This window comes from Oryzias melastigma, linkage group LG1 (assembly GCF_002922805.2).
Source record: "Oryzias melastigma strain HK-1 linkage group LG1, ASM292280v2, whole genome shotgun sequence".
NCBI classification, from domain to species: Eukaryota; Metazoa; Chordata; class Actinopteri; order Beloniformes; family Adrianichthyidae; genus Oryzias; species Oryzias melastigma.
The window spans coordinates 27918317-27940715 of record NC_050512.1 but is presented as its reverse complement, the minus strand read 5'-3'; the positions used below and the strand labels follow the sequence as shown (position 1 = coordinate 27940715).

General features: G+C 36.9%; 1 protein-coding gene across 2 annotated transcripts in view; it reads left to right on the top strand.

Annotated features, from left to right (window-relative positions):
• The window catches only part of LOC112157131 (FERM and PDZ domain-containing protein 1), a 52062-nt gene that overhangs the window by 25246 nt on the left and 4417 nt on the right, over positions 1–22399 (top strand). For both annotated transcript variants that reach the window (XM_024289697.2, XM_036213770.1), the window contains 11 exons: positions 5991–6093; positions 6179–6224; positions 8987–9091; positions 11316–11411; positions 11492–11617; positions 11684–11803; positions 13475–13611; positions 15631–15850; positions 18034–18216; positions 18302–18443; positions 20661–21803. In XM_024289697.2, the coding sequence (XP_024145465.1) occupies positions 5991–6093; positions 6179–6224; positions 8987–9091; positions 11316–11411; positions 11492–11617; positions 11684–11803; positions 13475–13611; positions 15631–15850; positions 18034–18216; positions 18302–18443; positions 20661–21803 (2421 nt within the window). The remainder of the gene's footprint in view (positions 1–5990; positions 6094–6178; positions 6225–8986; positions 9092–11315; positions 11412–11491; positions 11618–11683; positions 11804–13474; positions 13612–15630; positions 15851–18033; positions 18217–18301; positions 18444–20660; positions 21804–22399) is intronic.

Sequence of the window (22399 nt, the reverse complement as noted above, 5' to 3'; positions counted from 1 at the left end):
CCCGGCCTTTATAAGAGACAGGCGTTTATCTGAGACCGGCGTTTATTCCGCCACACACAGAATGAAGATGGCTAATGGGTTCAAACTCAATCACAAAATATAGAAAACACTGGATGAACATTTCAATAATATTTCCAGATTTATTAAAATTTTCAGAACAATATGGTAATAGGCTACCATTAGCATCAAGAAACTGGGTAATATGACAGGAACGATTTTTCGTCAAGAAATGCTNNATCACATATATAATAAGATTATATATATATAAAAACATGTAAAAAGTATTTATATATATATATATATATATATATATATATATATAGTTCTTAAAATCTGCAAATACGTGAAACCGCGGAAAAAAAACGCAAATGTGCTTGGAAACACTGTATATATATGTAGATTTGCTATACAATATTTAATTTTAAAAGACGCATAACGTGTTCTGCTTCCTGATTGCCTGGAGTCTCCATCAGAGAATATGTGCAGCTCTCCAAATCTTTGACCGTGATCAGATTTTTGTTTTCATTCGGCCGGTCACATTTGATATTGACGGTCGCTGTCCAGAGACCTTTACACATCGTCCAGTCAGAGCCGCTGCCGACCGGCGATCCACCCTGTTGCCGCCCAGGTACCACCTGATATTGTCATGGCGTCATCCCCGCCTGTCACTGGACAGCCACCGCATGACCTCGAAATTTGCCCTGGCGGTCACTGACTGATGTCAACTTTAAAAGAAAAATCGTCTGGTTGCCATAAAATTTTTACGTTCTTTTTTACTCCACAGTGTGTAAAAAGGTGACTGCCGCCTCCCGATTACAAATGGCACCTAAAGTTGCATTTACATGCCAGTGCAGTGGGATGTGTGACTGTAGTCTAAAAAGAGCATTTCAGATAGACCCAGGGGAATTTAAACAGATTTTTAAATACATTTTTAAACAAAACTTCAATTTTAGATCTGTATGCTTTAGTTACTTTGACATAGAAACCATGTTTCCTCATGCAAACCACATAAATCTGTTCTTATTAAGAAATAATGATTAATATATGAAAATCCTCCCACAATTTCAACAACTCAACACAGTTAAAGACATTGTGTTCCAGTTTGAGTGTCCTCCACAATACGGTATTCTTGTTTTGCATAGAGACTCCTCAGCAAATGAAGGAGTGGAGCCGTGCCAGACCACTGCAGACCTCTGGCCGACTCACAGTACAAACTGACAAAAGTGAAACCTCCAAGGGACGCTGCATGCTGATACTGCAGACCTGCACACAAAATTGCTTCTCCAAAGGAAATTGCTCTTTGGTTTCAGTGTTTTTGGTGTACGTGTGCATGTTTGTGGGCGCTGAACACATCATCAGTTCACAGGAGAAGCCAAACAATCGTGGAGGCTTTAAGGAGGATGGAGTCTTTTTTATTCATTATGAATAAATCGCTTTATCCATAGGCTAATGAATTTCTTTATTATTAAAGTGACTAGAGACTGGAGTCAAAGGTGGAGGTGCGACACACAAAGCTTAAGCTGTGCCTGTGAAGCACAACTCAGCGAGAAAAAGTCCTCATAATTAAATGCATTTATAAGAACAGAACTGCGTCAGCACAATATTAAAGGACTACAAGGGAGTTTTCCTGTGTTATTTAATGTAAAGTCAACAAAACCTAAATGAGAAAGGTGAACTTAGCTTCATTCAAAAATTCTAACTAAAGGTGTTTTCACTTTGGGCTGCACCAGACTTTGCTTTTGACCAAACCAAAAATCCTAATTTTTCACCAGAAAAACAGATCTTTGTTCCATTCAGGTGAACTCTGATGCAATTTAGCAACATCTAAGAGATTTACTGTATCAAAATCGGTCCATACTCGAAAGTGCAATGTGAAAACAGTCCGAACAAAATAAAGAGAAAAAGCTCCCTTAATTTAACGTAAACTAAATTAAGACTCAAAGATGCTATTACATACATAGTTTAAGTTACAGACAAAAATGTAAAAAATAATTCGAATTAACCCCATATAACCATTTGTATCACATTTGATTCATCCATTTCTGAGGCCCCCTATTCCATTGGCGTGATCCAAACTTTCATTAAAAAAAACTCCTAGTATATAACTAGATCCATATTTTATCCCCTGTAGTTCATCCTCATTCCACTAGAGGCAGTGGAAGGACTTTTCTTGCTCATTTCAAAATGGCTGCCTCCGTGAAATCTCAAAAACTTTTGGCGGTAAAAGTTAAGGTAAACTTAACAACTTTATAGTGACTATAACTCATTTATTGTTATTAATTTTTAAATGAGTATTTGTTGCATTGAAAAAATGTTCAGAGCTGCATGTGACAAGTTAGTAAAAAAAAACACTTTTTCAAAATGGTCAAAATCTGTTGGTTTTATCTCCATAGCAACCTTTTAATTTTTTTGATTGCCTAGCAGTGACGAACAGGTTGATGGAATTTTTAGAAAATTTTTTTGGGATTTTCTTGGAAACGGAGGTTTTTTGTTAACCACACCTACCTTCCTAATATGTTCATATCTTATGTTATACAGTGGGGCAAAAAAAGTATTCAGTCAGCCACCAACTGCTGACTTTTTTCACTTAAAAAGATGAGAGAACCCTGTAATTTTAATCAACTGTCAGAGACAAAAATGAGAAAAAAAATCCAGAAAATCACATTATCTGATTTTTATGGAATTTATTTGTAAATTAGGGTGGAAAATAAGTATTTGGTCAATAGCAAAAGTTCAACTCAGCACTTTGTTGTATACCCTTTGTTGCAATGACAGTGTCCCAAAATTTTCTGTCATTCTTCTGATGGTTTTCACAAACTATTGCTGGTATTTTGGTCCATTCCTCCATGAAGATCTCCTCTGGAGCAGTGATGTTTTGCTGCTGTCACTGGGCAACAAGACTTTCAACTCCCTCCAAAGATTTCTAAGAGTTCAAGATGTGGAGACTGGATAGGCCACTTCAGGACCTTGAAATGATTCTTACGAAGCCAGATCTCTGCATGTCATTCTCTAGGACCTATGATGAAAATTACAGGCCTCTCTCATCTTTTTAAGTGGGGAGAACTTGCACAATCAGGGGCTGACTAAATACATTTTGCCCCACTGTATTGTTTTGTTCAGCTTGAGCCAGCAACTCATATATTACATTTTTACAATATTCCTGTAATAATAGTTCACCACTTGACTACCGTTAAAATCTACAAACTTTAAAACATTTTTTCAACAAGGAACTTCCCAATTATGCTCAAGGAGTTAGGAAGTGAAAGATTGAATAACCCAGGAGGAGGTCAAAGGACAAGAAACTGCTGGTTGTGGACTTAACTTGGTGGTGATAAAGATTACCCAAACAAACCATTTATTTTCTTATATTGTGCAAATAATTAAGATTTCAGACTTTGCCACAACATAGCAGTAGATCATGTGGCCATCCCATAATAATTTAAAAACTTCCCTTTGTTTTGGTTCTGTTGGTAGACTTTTTTCAACCCAAAAAATAGATTTTGGCTTCATTCAATCTTTTAGGGGTTTACCTGCTTTGATGTCATCTGTATTTGGAAGAGGAGCTGCCATCAGAGCTATGAAGTTATGCCATTTACAATATATTGCTAAACTAAAAGAAAACCGTGTTTAGTTAATGTACAGGAGATGTAAAAAGAACCTCTTTAATACAGTCTACAGCGTCTGGATGACATCTCTGGTCTCATGTTCACTTTGCTGCTGGAAAACACTTCAAAGTCTTCTTTTAACATCTGTTTCTTACTGTCTCACACATGGATACACACACTGGGTCGTCATGGTGGTCCCTCTGTACTTTGGCCAACGTACCCCCCCTCTTCTCTGTGGCAGGGCCAGCACCGTTTGTCAGTGAAATGTGGGTCCCTCATTTAAAAGCATTTTCAGAGCGATCAGTGTCACCTGCATCTGCCCGTGTTCTTCATGAATAAAACATCCGGTCATGTTCGCCATCACAAACTGTAAACTACAGGGTTCGCTGACCTCACAGGCTGCAGGATGAAGATGATGCTGATGAAGTTAAAAACGACTCTGATCCTGATGGCTGTGCCTCCCAGAGCTGAAACTGATGGAGACATTCATAATGAAGTATCTTGAAAGGTCTGCTGAGGTTCTCCACTTCCTCTCAGATTACAGGATCTCTTTAGAGTTTCAGGGCAATTTTAGACTTAAAAATAGCCATATTAATTTAAGATTAATACAACAACAAATTTGACTGAAGACAAACTTTTTAATTGCTTGTGCTTATGCTGGTCTTCAGCTTTTGGGGGCTCGTCCGGGAACACCACTGTCACAGATTTACAGACCTCTAAACCTACAAATGAGGATTGGAGAAAAGTTTTATTATAAAACTATTATGGTGAATAGCATATTTTACCAACATAAAAATGATTTTATTTACAGCTAATAGTGTTTTGCAACTTTGCTCAGAAGTTAAATTCAATGTTGAACTTGAAAATATTTTTGAAAAAAATACATCTTTCATATTTGACTTAGATCATCTTCATTTTCTGGGGTTGTAATAATATAACTTTGATAATCTGGCCTTCTGCTTTTGGGGGCTTGTCCGGGAACACGCCTTCACAGATTTACAGACCTCTAAATTAGAAATTTTAAAAGTTTTCTACAAAAATGTTGTGGTGAATTTATGGTTTAATAGCATATTTGACCAATATAATAATGATTTTTACAGCTTATATTGTGTTTTTCAGCTGTACTGAGAAGTGATAATGTGAAACATTGAGAATATTTTTTAAAAATGTAAAATCTTTAGCATTTGACTGAGGCGGTCTTCATTTTCTGTGATTTTTCATCATGTTAAGTGAGGAGATATGTGTTGAATCAGAAAAAATAGTTTTTTTTTTAACTTTTTAAAGCTATGTTAAATAATATAACTTTGCTAATCTGGCCCACTGATTTTGGGGGCTCGTCCGGGAAGACCGCCTCCAAAGATTTACAGACCTCTAAACCTACAAATAAGGAATGGAGAAAAGTCTTAAAAAAATATTGTGGTTAATTTATAGTATCATAACATATTTTATTATCATAAAAATGATTTTTTACAGTTTATGCTGTTTTTTGCAACTGTACTGAAAAAGGAGAATGTGGAACTTAAAAATGTTTTTAAAAATTTTAATCTAGCATTTGACTTAGACTGTCTTTATTTTCTGTGATTCGTCATTATGTTAATTGAGGAGAGATGTATTAAATTAAAAAATATAGCTTTTTTATTTTTTAAAGCTATGTAAAATAATACAACTTTGATATGCTGACCTTCCGATTCTGGGGGCTTGTCCGGGAACATCGCCTTCACAGACTTACAGACCTCTAAACCTACAAATGAGAATGTTAATACGTTTTTTTATAAAACTATTATAGTTTAATAGCATATTTTACCATCATAAAATTTAGGAATAGCTCTTTTTCCTGGCTTGTGAGGCATCACAATGTTCAGAAAGAAGACTCCTTTGTCTTACCCATATCTGTGCACAGAGAGCTGCTCTTTGTCAGAGGTTTAATTGATTAAAACTCTTGTTCCCAATTAATCGTGGTAATTGGGGTGACTTACAGCAGCTACTTCGAATGGTATTGAACATGTAGGTTCTTTTCTACAATGTGTCCATTTACAAAGAGAATAAATAATTCTTATTTAATAATAATTCTTATTTTTAATAAGACAATAGAACATTAATAGAAGTTGTGAAATATTTCTGTCGACCACGATGCCTCTTGTCAACAAAAACCTTGTTGGTTGAATAATATTACCTTAGAGTCGACGTCTGGCAGGCGAAGGAATCATTTCGACTTGTAACTCACCTGTGCCGTCTTCTTCTTGAGGCAGACCAGAAATACTAAATAACGATAGAGGATGAGTGAATCTCTGCAGTAAGAGCCCGTCATCAGGGTTTGCTCAGTGGGGGTGGAGCTCGGCCGAACGCCTTCAGCCATGACAACACAAGGACGTTCTGTGTCTCCAGGTGGTCCTGCAGATGGTCGGCTCGTCCCAAGTGACCAGTTGGTGAAGATCAATAATGTAGCAGTCGATGACCTGACCCCAGAGCAAGCCGCTGAAATAATCAGGTATGCAGATATTTACACAAACGTCATGCACACTCGCACATACGACAAGCAGAGATGTTTGAAATGAACTCGTTCTGTCCTTCAGGGAGTGTCAGGAGACCATGAGTGTGACGGTACTCAGAATAATGCTGGTGAGTCTTTTCTATGCAGTGCAATGCATTGTGGTCTATATTTGTGAATTTAGTGAGCATCGATGCACACTGGTTTTTCAGAGATTTCTGGTAAATTTCGGAAACTTTGCAAAAACTCTAATTTTTTTAGCTTAAATTGTAGCAGTCTGCCAGCACAAAGCAAAAAGTATTAACATTTATTTAGTCAAATATTGAGGATTTCTATGAAAGATAATATTTTACCAATTACCTTAAATCTTGTTAGAATTTTAACAGTAATGAAATTATTCTGATTTGGATTCTGTTTAGACTTCTTCTTCTTCTTCTTCAGGAGCATTAAACCAACATCGATCTCAAAATTGATCTTTGCGTTCTGTCCTGTTAGGTTTTAAGGACACACCTTGTTGTGTGCAGAGTGTGAGCGCTTAGATTCACACAATCTCCTCCGTCATCCATCCACGGTCTCTGAGGAGCGGATTCTGTCTCTGCATCCTCACGCTGACCCACATGTTTGCATGAAGGCGATGCGAGAACTCTGGCTGCTCCTCTGCAGCCGCGCTGATGAAGCACTTTCAGAGTGATTTGTCGCTCGCAGCCCTTCAAGAAATCAATTCAGAGAATTAAAGACCGAGTGTTGCTCACAAAACATTTATCTCTGTCAAGTTTGCTGATAGAAACACAGATCTGAAAAATAACAGACCAAGGGACTTCTGTGTAAAGATTTTGTGATAACAGGACAGTGATAGAATAGCAGGAGGACGTGTGACCGCGTTTTCATGCCGTCTGCTTGGAACCGTTTACATTAATCAAAAATAAATCTACAGTGACATTTTAGATGAAGATTTTTGCTACAACAAAGTATTAGAAGAAAATTAAATTAATGTATAAAAATGAAGGCGTATGAGAAAAAGGTGTAATTATATTAGAATAAATGTCACAAAATTATGAGTTAAATGTAATTTTACTATGATAACGTTTTAAAAAATTGAAAATAAAGTCATAATTTTACCCAAAAAAATGCAAAATTATAGGAAACAATTAAGAGAATAGTTATAAAATGATAATAATCTTGTCAAATTGTAGAATTACAAGAAAAAAAGTGTAATTTTTCTATCATTAAGTTGTAAAATTTTAAGAACGTAATTTCGTAATGTTTTTTTAAAAAGTAGCAAAATTATGAAAAAAAATTAAGAAAATAGTTTTAAAACGATAAGAAAAATGTATTCATACAAAGTTGTAATTTTAAGAGAATATTTTTTTTTAAATATCATAATCATACAAGATAAAATTGTAAATTTGAGGAGAAAAAAGTTGTTAATTTAAATTACAAAAAAGTTGTAACTTTACGTAAATAAATGTGTATATTTTTTAGAAAAAAAAGCATAATGTACGAGAAACAAATTGTAAAATTATATGAAAAGTCAAACTTTAACAGGAATAAAGTTTCAACATTTTGAGGAAAAATAAAAAAGGTAGGAGAATAAAGTAATAAAATTTTTTAAAAGTTATAACTTTATGAGAAAAGAGTTGTATATTTATGAGAAAAAAGTTGTAATTTTACAAGAATAAAATATTAAAATTCTGAGGAAAAAAGTCAAAAATTTTGAAGAATAAAGTCGGAAAATATGTAAATTTGTAAAAAGTTGTAATTTTAAAAGAATAAAATCATGAATTTATACCAAAAAAACTATCATTAAACAAAAATAAAGTTGTATGTTTATGAGAAAAAAGTTTTTTTAAGAAAATAAATTTGCAAAGTAATAAAAAATCTAACTGTATGAGAATAAAGATGCATAATTATGAGAAAGAGGTAAAATATGTCTGAGAATAAATTCGTAAATATGCAAATTTGTAAAAAGTTGTAATTTTACAAGAATGAAATCATGATTTTATTTTTTTAAAAATACGTAATTAAGCAAAAATAAAGTTGTGAGTTTATAAGAAAAAAGGAAAATGTTGAAAAGTACAAAAAAATGTTACTGTATGCCAAAAAGTCATAGAATTAATGGTAAAAGTAAAAGATTTTAGAGAATGAAGCCATAAAATGTGCTACTTAGTTAAAGATTATAATTTTACAAGAATAAAATCACGAATTTAAAAGAAAAAAGGTGTAATTGAGCAAAAACAGAATTACAAGTTTATGAGAAGAAAGTTATATTTTTATGAAAATAAAGTCGCAAAAGTATTTAAAGAAAAAAAAACTTAACTGTATGAGACTAAAGATGTATAATTATGAGAAAAAAAGTCCTAATCGTACAAAAGTAAAGGTATGGTTCTTTGAAAATAATCGTTAGAATCTTTACCACCAGTCTCAAAGTGTCCACAGAATCATTTCAAAGTGCTTGTTGATGTAACTTCATACATGATACAACTCCAACCATTTCTCCCTCCATGGAAGACATTATTTCTATCAAATCTGTGTGAATTTTTCATTTCCTGCCACTTTATTTCAATGTCAATAAACTTACAATAATACGATGCTGTCTCTCTCTAAAACACAGTATTGGTTCTTTTTTATATTATTCTTGGTGTTTTCCCTCATAAATGTATAAGTTTAATCTCTTAAATGTTCAATCCATAACTTATAAAACTTTATTCACATTAATTGTTTACTATTTACTGTTTATTCATTTTTACCTTAGTCCCAATACTCTGTCGTATTGTGACGACAGTAACAACGTTTTTACTGCCTATCTCTCTGTAACATTTGTGTGACATCATCGAGCTCCAAAAAGAGTCCACATTTAATTGTTTTAATGAAAAAGTTCTCCTGTTCTTTTCAGGGCCCAAAGTCCTCTTTCATCACACCAGAGAAGAGGGCGAAGCTCAGGTCCAACCCTGTGAAGGTCCACTTCGCTGAGGAGGTGGAGGTCAACGGACACTCTCAGGTGGGCCGAAAAACCTGCCTGTGTGTTATAATAACTATCAGTGCCACCAAGACACTTATATATATCTTGGAAAACGTAAATGTAAAAACTTGCATCATGCAAACCTCTTCGTGTGGTTTTAATGATTTAAAAATAATGACCAGTTAGTGATTTGTCGTGTGTTCTTCCTGCTCAAGAAAAAGTAGTGCAGGCTATTCTTCTTTGCATTGATTTTTTGTCTCTTATTTCTTATTCTAATTACTGTTAGAGCGCCCCTAGTGGTGGAAGAAAAATCCACACGATAGCCAATCTTTTAAAAGATTACAGTAAATTTTAATCTTTTATTTTACATTTATGTAACCTACATGGTACTATGGAGAGTTTTGATCAATTTGAATATCTTTTTCTTTGCTACGTTTTTTTTAACTAAGGATATAAGTTATATATGCAAGTATTTATAAGTTAATGATAGTTAAGGTGTGTGTTTAAAAATAATCTGTGATTAGTCGACTATTAAAATAATCGTTTGTGGCAGCACTAATGTTGTTTATATAACTGTATTTTTCATTAGAATACACAGCAGTATTAAGTACAGCTTCATTTAAGTTCCATTTTGAGACTTTGACTTGAGACATTTTTTAACTACCAGGTCTTTTCCTAGTATTTACTTGACATCTATTTTCATCTAAATGTGCATTTTTTTCACTTCGTCCATGTTTTAATTTTTAACACATCGTGGGAACCACAGATTTAAACATGTTTTCTTCATTTGCTTTAGTGTTTTAGAGTTTCCAGTGCTGCTTCTTTTTATGTTCAGCTTCCTCTTTCACACCTGGTTTTACTTTGGAATCATCGCAGCTGCAGCTTGTTTGCTTCCTCAGCATAAATACTCAATTTTTTTAAGGTTCTGTTTGTCTTCTTTTAGCTGCTTCAAATCACTTCAGTTGCTTTAGGTTTTGTCATCCGGTTTGTTTCTCTTGTGCATTTATTCTTTCTTTTTTAACATGAACTAACCAGATTTAAAAAAATAAACATTTGTTTTCATTTTTCTGATGAAAGTGTAAAGTCAAAAACACAAAACTAATTAATTTATTATGATTCTTTTTGTTCAAGATTAGCAATGTTGTTGGTAAAAGCTGAAACATAACATTAAATTGCTTATCTCTTTAATTTAACTTTTAAAGCCATAAGTTTTGTTAGCAAAAAACACATTTTTTTTTTGAAGAAGTCACTTCCAGAATCTGACTTGTACTGTATTTCCAATTATTGGCGTGAATGTAAAGAATAAATGTTAGAAATAGGAGTTAATGGGAGAAAAATGTTAAATTATACTATTGCTTTTTAGAGTTTATTGTTGTTCAAAGTCCAACCAGAACACAGTAATGCTACAAATATAAACCTTTTTAAGCGTCTTTTCAGTGGATTATATTTTTCTGAGTACAATTTATTATAGATCAACTTAACCATAAAATATGATTTATTCCAAAAAAGTCCAATCATGATTAAATTCTGTATAAATAATAATTCTGTTGGGGTTTTTTTGGCTTTTCTCTCAGATAACAATGAACCTGACATTCTTATTTTCTGTTTATTTGCTGTTTTTTCTCTAAAATCTTGTTTTTTAGTCTATTATTGCTAAATTCTGATTTAAAGAGTAGACGAATCTTCCTGCTTTTATTCCTGAACTTGGATCAACTGGTGGGATTGTTGAGCGTTTGAACCATCTGGAGCTTCTCTGTTTGTGCATCACTCGTCGTTCGGAGTTTCCATCCGGCCTCCATGTATGAAAATAGCTTGCCGGGGAAAACCACAGGAGCTGGAATGCCCATTACCAAACGGAGGGAAAACACCGATCGATTCCTGTCCCATTCTCCGCTCCTAATGTCTGCGATTGCAGGCTAATATATGGGAGATATGGAGTTCAGCCGACAGGAGGAGGGATGCGTTTACTATCACTGAAAGGGGGAGATGAGCAAAGCAGGGAGGTTGGTGGGGTTATGTAAAACTTCACTGCTCTGCCTTTGAACCTTAAAACATGCACACATCAATGTTTCATCGCAGCGCAGCGTCAATACAGAAGAACGCGCTCTAGAATCTTGGGAGAACAGGGATGATGGCAGGGAAAGATGACTCACAAGCAGAGCGACAGAAAGATGTGACGCAGTACATCAGCAGAAAGCTTTTTTTCAAACATTTGCATGATTAAGCAGCATGTTTGATCCCTCCTCTGCTGTCTGGATTGCAGGGGAACTCGCTGCTCTTCCTGCCCAACGTGTTGAAGGTGTATCTAGAGAACGGGCAGACTAAGGCCTTCAAATTTGAGCCCAGCACCACAGTGAAGGTATTTGCTTTTAGGTAAAGCTTATTGGTAAAGCTTAGTTTCCAGAAAAGTTCTCAAGATGTTTGTTTTTTGCACATCAGGACATCGTGATGACGCTGAAGGAAAAGCTTTCCTTGAGCCGCATTGAGCATTTCTCTTTGGTGCTGGAGCAACAGTACAGCAGCAATAAACTGCAGCTGCTTCACGAAGACGAGAGGATCCAGCAGGTATTCGTGCTTAAACAGTCCACTTCTTGGAAATTCGCGTTTGAAAGGAGGCCTCCATGCTTTCAGGTGGTGCAGAGGAAAGAGGTCCACGACTACAGGTGTCTGTTCCGTGTTTGCTTCATGCCCAAAGACCTCCGGAAGATGCTGCAGGAGGACCCAACCGCCTTTGAGTACCTCTACCAGCAGGTAGCCGATGAACCTTCAATTCTTTAATCAGTACAGCTATCCTCCATTTGGGTCTTTTCTTTTGGGAATTTAAGACTAAACATGTTTGCTTTTCAAACTAGTGTGCCGTGGGAAATTATTCATTTTCGCTGATCTAAAAACATTTCTATCACCAGGAGATCAGCTCTGTTTTCATCAGATAAAACACTGAATAGTTAGGAATATGAAAGATCATAAATTACTTTTTTATTTGTTTTTTATTTGATTCCAATAAAGACTTTTTGATAAGAATGACGGTCCTGCAATAAAGCCAAAGCTAGCTGTTTCGTGGAAAAGTCCCGCCCCTCCAACTGTCTCCACCAATCATTCTTGGAGGCTTAATCATGTCATCAGTCTGACCAATCAAAAGTTGTGAACATCCTCACTCGTTGTAGCGACTTGGCTCATAAAATCTCACATAAATAACAGCTGAAGCTCGTGTTTAGCGGTGTAGCTTCCCGCAGGTTCTGGTGTCAGACTGGAAAAAGAACAAAATAAAGAAGCTCAGAGACGTGAGTTTGTCCAGCATCAGTTTATGCACTGCATCTCCCATAATGCATTGGGTTAAAGTGATGGCGCTCCTGCACTACGCTACTAAAATAAAATTATTTACTCACCCAAAAATAAGTAAAAATGTTTTGTTAAAGTTAGATTTTGTATTAAGACAAAATTTCAAAAAAATGAAACTTCAAAATGTTCACTTTTTGTGTTGTTACAATTGAACATAAACATTAATATGCTTATTTTGTGCAAAAAAAAAGGATGTTGTGATAATGATTGTTCAAAAATAACAGTTGCTGTGGCACATTTAAAGAAATGTATAAAAAATAACTCTTTGTAAAGAATATATTATTGTTTTTAGTGACGTCACATAAAATTGCATATTAATAAAGTTATTTAGTTATAATTATTATTGAAAACAATCACAACTTTTAGTACAACATTTAGGAAAAGCAGCTGTAACTTCCAGCTTTTCTGCCTGAATTATTACAAAATTTGTCGCGATATTTTGGAGGGACTGACCCTCAATAGAGACTACAGAGTTTCTACTCTTTTACACATTTGGATGCTGGTGTGCCGGAATCTTTGTCAAGGAAAAAGCGTACCTTGGCTCAAAAAAGGTTGAAAAACACAGTTTTAAATCAATACAAGTATCGCCAAATAAAGTATTGCGATATTTTATCAATCAAGTTTTTAACCAACTGCTAACCTTCTGACACAATGAGCTAAAACATTGTTTCATTAGAACACTGGAGTCATAGTTGCTTTTATTTATTTGTTTTATTTTTATTTTTTTAAACTGTTTTTTTGTCTTATGACTATTTATATATATTCTATCTTTTTATTTATTTTAGTTTATTCTTAAACGCTTTAGTTATAATTTTATTCTTTTAGAAACGGTATAAATGAAGCACTAACCAGTGAGCACTTGTAAATGTTGCTGTAAATGTGACAATAACTATAATCTAATCACCTATGTAAGTCAAAGTTTAAAAAAAAAACAGATATTTTATTTCCTTAGAGATTTATTAATTTCTAAATGAGAAAATATTTGTACCAACATGATCCTGATCAAACAGAACCTCATTTATCCTTTTTAAATTGCTTGTTTTAATTGAACAAATGTGATTTCTTTCTTCCTGCGCCCATCAGGGCGTGAACGACGTGCTACAGGAGCGCTACGCCGTGGAGATGAGGTGTAACACGGCCCTGCGGCTCGCTGCTCTGCACATCCAGGAGAGGCTGGTGAGCTGTGGACAGTCCCCGAAAGTCAACCTGAAGACCATCACGTGAGTTTCACTGGACGGGGTCGATCTGCGTCCTTCCAGAACACTGTCTGCATAATAGTGGGCCATCAGAACCAACATTAGGTTTAAATCTTTGATTTTCTGCATGTTCTTGTACAGATGCACCTTTTGTTTCCTAATTAACACACTTTGGGTCAAGTTTGTGAAAAGTCGTCGCTGCAACCCTCAGATACACATTGGAAATCTCAAGTTACAGGAGTTGAATCTGGCTGGATTGACTTTGAGCCGATCCACTCTGACAGGGATTCAAGGGTCAGGACAAATACCGCGTCTCATCTGACAGCGCAGACAGCTGGAGTGCAGGAGCTCTGCTCCCCCAGTTATCTCAGGCGGATCAGTGTCCATGTGCTCGTTTCCTCTGCTGCCAACAGCAGAAAGTGTCCTGAACAGGTTCGGTGTGTTTGTGGAGAAGAAACGCATCTTATAAAATCTCACAGAAATACAATTTAATAAGATCAAAACACCTGGAATTGCTGTAAGACGGTAGATCAATGAACTAACTTTTACAGTTTTCTTTATAATCCGATTGATTTATTTATTTATTTGACAGGGATGTTTCACATTAAAAAGCATTGCTGCCAATGCACCAGAGTTAGCTAAACAACTATTTTTCATCTGCTGTCCCTGGACTGATGGTGAAATTGTCTTCCTATAAAAACATAAAATTAGAAACAAAATGGAATACAAGCATAAGGAGAGAAAATAAAATAAATAAAAAAATGAGCAATAAAATGAATCATAACATTAAAATGTAAAATGGGCTGTAGAGTAGACAATGACTTTTGTAAGAATGCACATTGAATCTATTAGATTGCAGACATTTAAAGTGTCTGAAGGAAGTTTTACTTTGGAAAACTCCTGGATTCTCCCCAAAGATGTGGAAAAGAGCCAGCAAGGAAACGGAAGAACCTTCAAAATAAAATAAATATGCATTTAACAGACAATTTTGCATTTAATAGTCTGATTTGGGTTTTTTTTCTGATTCTATTCAGTTTTATTTCCTGTAACTCATATCTCCCTTCTCTCTAAATGTTTTGCCTTTTGTCAGGTCACAGTTATAAATAAGAATGTTGTTCTTAATCTGTCCTGCCTGGATAGATAAAGGTAATATAAATTTAATAAAAACACTCCAAATGTAGATTTATTGTGATGATTGTTGTTGAGTTTTTTGGTCTCCTCCACCTCCTGCCTGACTCAGGCTTTGTTTGGTGAAGTACATGGAATCAACTCAATCATTCAAGCATTTTCTTTTCTGTTTATTAAGGCAAATTTGTTGTTTAATTAAAATAGATAGTGAACATAATTATAGGTTAAAAAACCTTAAAAGAAAGAATTGATGCTTCAATTGAACATTTCAACAAACTCTGTGTCAAACAAATGTCAAAATGCTTTTAGATTTAACTTAGAAGCAAAGTATTCAACATAAAAGAAGAAATTATTTTCATTCATAAATTAATTTAGTCCACACCGGTTGTGTCTTTGGTTTGGAATGGAATCAGACCTAACAGAGATACATGTGTCTGAGCACTTTGCTGCAGTGAATGAGATGAGGTGGGTGTTTGTTTTTTCATGGGGATGTCTGAACCGGGTGGAGACGATCTGAACATGGCAGTTGTTCCCACACATTAAGATAGTAGAAAGTACCAGTTTTAGTGATCTTTTTTGTTTTTTAAATTTTTACCTTGGAGGTGGGACGGGGCTTAAATTGGCGTTCGATTTTTTAGCTTCCACTTTGATAGTTATGGTTTAATGGAAAATCAATATCACATTTCAGTGGTTCCTACATGAAATCTACAGAACAAATAAAGTTCTTTAAAGGATGAAGACTAACTTTACAAATCATATTCTGCAAAAAAGCTTAAAGAAAATCAAAGTATTACGTTTAGTTTCAGTAAAATGTTGGATTTCATGAAAATGTGTTTTAGCAGTAATCTCCAAAAAATATTCAGTTTTCTTCTCTGGAATATCTAACTAAATGTGTATTTCTGTGCTTTTCCGCAGGAAGACGTGGGGCATCGAGAACTTTGTGTCGTCCACTTTACTGAGGAACATGCGAGAGAAAGACCTCAGGAAGGCCGTGGGATACCACATGAAGAAGAGCCAGTCGCAGTACGACCCCAAACAGAAAGGCCTGACGGCGGATCAAGCTCGGATCAACTACCTGGAGGAGCTGAGCGACCTCAAGTGTTTTGGAGGGAAATCTTTTGGCGCCACCTTGATGGTAGGACTTTGATCTTTATTATAACGAGTTGAACAAGTTTTAGATGAACAAAAATATGGAAAATAAAAAGAACAACACACCTAATACGTCCCATATCCTCCCGACTCCCAGAGATTTTTTTTAAAGCCCCTCCCCTTCACAGTTGGTATCATTGAAATGCTCTAAATGTCATTTGTAGGTACTAAATGAGTGCATTAGTATTCAGCAGTTGGGAGATATTGCTTCACGTGAGTTTATCTCTCCAGTTAACCTACTTTTTTTAAAGATGTGAGAGCTCATTTGAGGTCTGTTAGCCAAACACATGAACCCGGGTCCATCTAACAATGTAGACCTTATAGTTTCCTCACAAGAGAACCCTGGTGTGATTGACTTACAGTGTAAACAATGGACCAAAGTACTGACAGGAAATTATGCAAAAATTATGATAAAGAAAAACATGTTGACAGTATGCAAATTACTGTTGAGTTTGGTCTGCTCTCTAAAGTGCAGTGTGAGAGTAAAACAAAAAGTGGGATTTTTTTTTTTTCTTTTTCATTTTCTAATGATTCAAAGTCTACTGGACTGTCCTGGTTCACATTTTAATAGTAGTTAAAGGGCAAACTGGTTACTATGTAAGTCAGATTAATTATTATTATTAAAAAAAAAGAAACCATTCATTAGTTTTGTAGGAACAAATGAAAGTGAAGGAATACAAACTGTATTTTGAAGTGATTTGAAGTTTTAAAAATGGTCATTCTGCTAGCTTTTTGGACTATTTTGGGATTTACTAAGATTTTTTGGAGTTTAGCTTTGGAGTTCAGCTACATGCTAGCTCCTCTGGCTAATTTTTTTTGTTTGTTTTTTAGGCTGTTTTGGAGTTGAGCTAATATTTCAGCTACACGCTAGCTGTTTTGGCTAATTTAGGCTTTTTTTCCAGCTCCATACTAGCTGTTTTGGCTAACCGAAGTTTAGGCTAATTTGGCATTTAGCTAATATTTTAGCTGGCTATCAGCCTCAACGTTTTCAGCTATTAGCTTCAGTGATTTCAGCTATCAACCTTAAGAGTTTTTAGATATCAATTTTAGCATCTTCAGCTATCAGAGCTAGCCTCTTCAGCAGCCAAATTCAGCTTAAAGCATTCACACTATACATCATTCCTATGGGCCACAATATATCTAGTTCATAATTATGTTAAAAAGTTCAAGCATTAAAGTTTTAAAATGTAGTTTTAGAGTGTTTAATTAATGTTTATCCTGTTCGACCCGTGATTTAAGATGTGTTTTGGATTTTGGCCCCTTAGGAGATTGAGTTTGACACCCCTGCCTTAAATGGTCGTCTTGGCCAAACCTTGTCTTGAGTGGTCGGTGTCCATGTCCCAGCTCCTACCAGCAAGGTCCTTTATGGCTTTGTTTTTCAGCGTACTGGTTAGGTCCTTGAAACTTTTGGTTTCAGCTGGTCTGGAGCTCCATGTGGATTAATGTAGCAATGCATTCATCAATTTGTTAATAAAAGTATGTAAAAGCCATCATTTAGTATAAAATCAAGCTAAAATCAATTAATAACTAGATATATAGCATTACCTGCAATATTGCCAGTGCGAATGCTGTAAACTGAATGTGGCTGCAGAAGATGTCAGAGCTGAAACTGATCGCTAAAAAAACCTCAAGCTGATGGATGAAATTCTTGCAAAAATTTTAGCTAATTGCCAAATTAAGCACAAAAAACTGGAGAAAAAGTCTAATTTTAACAAAACAGCTAATATAAGATTAGTTAAACTTCAAACTAGTCAAAAAAATAACTCGTAAATTGTCTAAATTAGCCAAAACAGCTAGCATGCTGCTAAATTAAAAGCACAATTCCAAGTTACCCTAAAAACCCAGCTGAACGGAAGTGTCTCCATCAGAAAGTTTGCAGAAGTTCACAAGTTTTAAAGTGCATACAAGTTTTTGAAGGATTTTAGCAATTTCTCATTAATTTCCTATGGGATATATTTTTGCTCAAAATGGATTAAGGAGCAGTGAAGGCTCCTTGAAGGCCACTGCTCCTTTATAATGAAGGAGCAGGAGAAGCACTATAGTGTGAATGCAGTAAAGCATTCACACAAATGGCAGCCAATTCTATTTGTATTCAACACCACTGAAGACGAAGTCAAGACGGAATTGTCTCTACAGCCTCGATACTTTCTAATCCATGTGTGTTCTTAGCTTCAGGACCGGGAGTCCATGGTGACCCTGTTGGTGGGAGCTCGCTACGGGGTGAGTCAGGTGGTCAACCACAAGCTGAACATCCTGACCACCCTCACCGAGTTCTCCTGCATCACTCGCGTCGAGCTGCTACCCGAGTCTGAGAAGGTCAGCCTGGTCAAAATATACCTGCAGGACATCAAGGTGAGGTCCTACAGACACATGAACAGGAAGTGTCTCTCTCTGGACACCCGTCTAACCTCCTCATCTGTCTTCTCGGTTCTCAAAGCCCATCACGCTGCTGTTGGAGGCCGCTGCAGCCAAAGACATGTCCTGTTTGATCGCTGGCTACTGCCGCGTCTTTATTGACCCCAACCTCAACGTCTTTCCCTGGACGGATGACAAGAAGCACAAAGTTTCAGCTGAAGAAGGTACATAGAGGCTCACGGATGCAGTCACGATTACTGTGAGAAAGAAGGAGATTTTCTCTAAACAAATCGGCGTCAGAATGAGGCAGAATTCACCAAACATCCCAGTTCTCCAGAGCTTTTCTATCCTCAAGTCTGTTTTTAGGTTGGAAATCACACAGAGGAAGTTTAAAACATTCAGCTCTTCTATAATTTAGTTATTTCTTGGCTATTAATGTTCTTTTACTGTACATAACATTCTTTGTTGTTTCTATTTTTAAAAATTGTCTTTCATGTGTTCTGTTTTGAGAAAAAGCATCTTTTTATCCTGCATTACTTCAGTCTGCAGGACATTCCTGAAACTATTTCTCATCAAACCAAAAAAATGTTTTTTTTTGTTTTTTTGTTGTCGTTGTTCCTGATCCAATTCCAAGTCATTTGATTCTGATACCAATACTGAATCCTGATCCAATACTTTAGTAAAAATGAAGAGGTTATAAACCGATCCAGGTTGGTCCCTATTTTAGTTTTATTCAACTTTTAGCACTTAAAACAACAGAGCACTGCTGTTAAATAGCTTGAACAATTAGGAAAAAAACTGCAACTAATAACTAGAACAAGAAGGTGATAATTAGTCATGTGGTAAAAGTTTGTAAACTGTAACGTTAATTCCTTTAGAACTCTTTTGATAAATTATGATCCATGTTTACAGGAAAAATGTAAAAAAAAAAATCTAAGTAATTTTCTCCAAAAATATTTTCTGCAGTCCGACAATAAGATAATAATAAGCTATTTAAGAAAGTTTGGTGACTTTAGTTTTTTCAGGACATTTTTAATCATATTATATCCCCAAAAAATATGTAAAAAAAGAACACAATTGTTCCAGCATGAATTTAATGATGACTTTTTAAGACTACCGTATATATAAGCAACAATTTATTAGTTTTGGTTGTTTTTTGAGAGATTTTGGAATAAATCATTTTATTTTGTGACAGCTAGAGAAAATTGCTGTCAGTTTTAAATGTTTATTAAAAGAGTTTTTGAGTCCAGAATCTTTATCGACATGTTTTCTGTGAGCCTCCTGCTCAAACTGCTGCCATAATCTGCTGCGTTTAACAGCACTAAGATGTCGTGATCCGGTCATTATATTTGTTTCTGGAGTGTTTATTTGAAATAACCAGCTCGAAAATACCCAACGCTGATCAAACTAATAATAAATAAATATCTGATCCTGAGACGACATCAATTTTGATTGAGTCTAAAACAACTAATCAGGCCAGATCCTGATGTAACATCTCTATTAAAATGGATTCTCTGAGTATTTCTCTATTCAAATTGTTGTGAATTAGGAGCTGATGGCAAAAAATGAGCCACAAGCTCCTTTAATTCCATTCTAATACATCATCTTGCTGACAAATAGATCCATGAACGTCTTCGTATTTCTAACCTGATCTGGAATCTTTATCAAAACTGTACGGCTGAATATCTTTGATATTGCTTACTGTTGTTGTTGCACCGGTAGTGCTAGCTTTGGGGTGTGAGGCGCTGTAAGCTAGCAGGAGAGTGTGTAAACGCCAGCTGGCGAGGCACAGACGTCATCAGATTTACAGACATGTGAACCCTACAGAGCAGCGTATTCACCATTTGACTGACAACAGTTAAAATGTGTTTAAAATTTCACTTGAATTTTTATTTCTGATTTTAAAAAGTATGTTTATTTTATCTGATTTATGCATTTTTTAAGCTGACTGCACGTCACTGTAAACGGAGAGCTCTCAGAGGTGAATTAGTGTGTCTCTGCGGAAACTATGTCTTTGAAAATGGCACATTTCTTAAAAATTCTGGCTAAAAACAGCTTAATCATTAAAAGAGCACTGGGAACGCTTTTAAAATAGACCAAAACTTCTGCTGATTCTGCTCTGGTTTTGTTCCGCTTCCATTCCTTAATAGAATCTCAAACAGAGTCAATAAAAGCCTGAAAACCCTTCATAACCGTCTTCTTCGCTTTGGTCAGTAATGACTTGACTCTCCAGAGTTGCTTTTTCTTAGTGTCCATTTCTGCTGACTCCTGAAATGAGGAGAAAGCTTTGATTTTCTGCACCTGTACCCATCCTGCCAAAAACTTAAAGATTTTCAAGGAAACATCTTTAAATTGATGAAAAATCAAACAGAATAACGTTTTTGTTCCTTAATCTTTAAAAAGGTTTGCCTTAATTAATTAAAACTGATGTGTATGTGCAGGTTACGTGTCCCGATGTGCGAGCGACTCGGACGACTCCTCGGACCTGGACACGGAGCCGCTGCTCAGCCTGGGGCTTCAGGACCAGAGGCCCTGCCCTCGTGTCCGGTCCTCATCCGACCCAGATGGAAGGAAAAGAAAAAACAGAGGGAGGATGAGGAGCAGGGATGGAAAAGAAAAGGGGAGCAAACCGTGGGAGGATAACAAGCGGAAAGATCTGAAGAACATCACTGCAGAGGTGGAGACGCCTCCACCAGAGGTCGGACTGATCCAGATCACCCAAACAGACTCGGAGGGACTCGGCGGGGTGAAAGGGAGGAGTGGAGAGGAGCAGCCGTCTGTGTCGGAAGCGTCGGATTCAGTTACGACCGACTCCCGTGTCCTCACCAGCCCCTCCAGCGACTCTCTGGATGCTCTGGAAGAAGACGACTTGATTTCATGCTCGTCTTCCTCCGTCCATCCCAACGCACTCACGAGTTCTCACGTTTGTGTCCACGCTCCCCTCCAGCTGCACTCCGACCGGCACGCTCAGCCACACCTCCTCATACCTCCACCGGCTCACTCCCATCCCTTCCTCCACCTCAGCAGAGACGGAGGCTGCAGGAGGTCGGGCGGCGGCACCGACCCCCAGCTCCCCGCCCACCAGGCGTGCTCGGGGAAGTGCTCAGACGACGGCTCGCTGTGCTTCGCCGAGCTCTCCCGCCGCACCGACATCCTGCCCAGTCCTCCTGAGGCCAGCGAAGAAGACGAGGAGGAGGAGCTGAGGAAGAGGGCCAAGATGCAGAAGGTGGAGATCACGGTGAGAAAGGCGAGTGAAGGAGAGGGGGGGCCGGCCGAGCGTCCGCTCTCTCCGTCTCCCGTTTCCTCCAACACGGACTTTGTCTTTAACTTCGACCAAAGCGACGCTCGCTGCTACTACAACCTCTGCTCCAACATCACCCCCGACAGCGCCCGCAGCCTCCCACGCCCGTCCAGCCACTCCCCCGCAGAACCCAGGGCGGAGGTGAACCCCACAGACCTGGAGCCGATCCCCATCCTCCAGCCGCCCCCCGGCTTCGGGGACAGCAGCTCCGACGAAGAGTTCTTCGACGCCAGAGACGGCTTCAACTCCCCTGAAGACCCCACCTCAGGATCTGCGCCCAGAGGTGACTGAGGCCTCCCCCTGAACGCTGCGGCGTCCCCCAACCCTGCTCCTCCATGGGGCAACACAGTCCTGCATTTTTACACGACCTACCCTGATTTGGTTCAAGTCTCCATCTTTACGTCATGGTTTTGTTTCTGTTCGATTTGTGTAGAACAACACAACAACATAAAACAAAACTCAGAAAAATTCTCTTTAATATTCTAATAAATAAATAAAGAAAAACGTTTCAGTTGGCTTATACTTGGCCTTGTATAAACAATAATAAATATATTAAGTTTTGCAAAAATCACCTTTCCCACATCTCTATTAACGCTGTAACCTATAGTTGGAGAATTGTAGCATCCCTTTCAAGCAGATAGGTTTGGTGAACTCTATTATCCGGCTTCTGTAGAGTCTAATAATGAGCTGAATTAGGTGTGTTTCCGCAGAGCAAGATGGTAAAAATGCAGGACAGTGTTCCCTGAGGACCAGGGTGGGTAAACACTAAAGCTTCTATCTTTTTATTTTCAAACACCAAAGATCTGACTGCTGTCTTTGCTGCCATCTGGTGGCCCAAGAAGTTACTACAGTCAGTGTCAGAAAACATAGTTGTGTCAA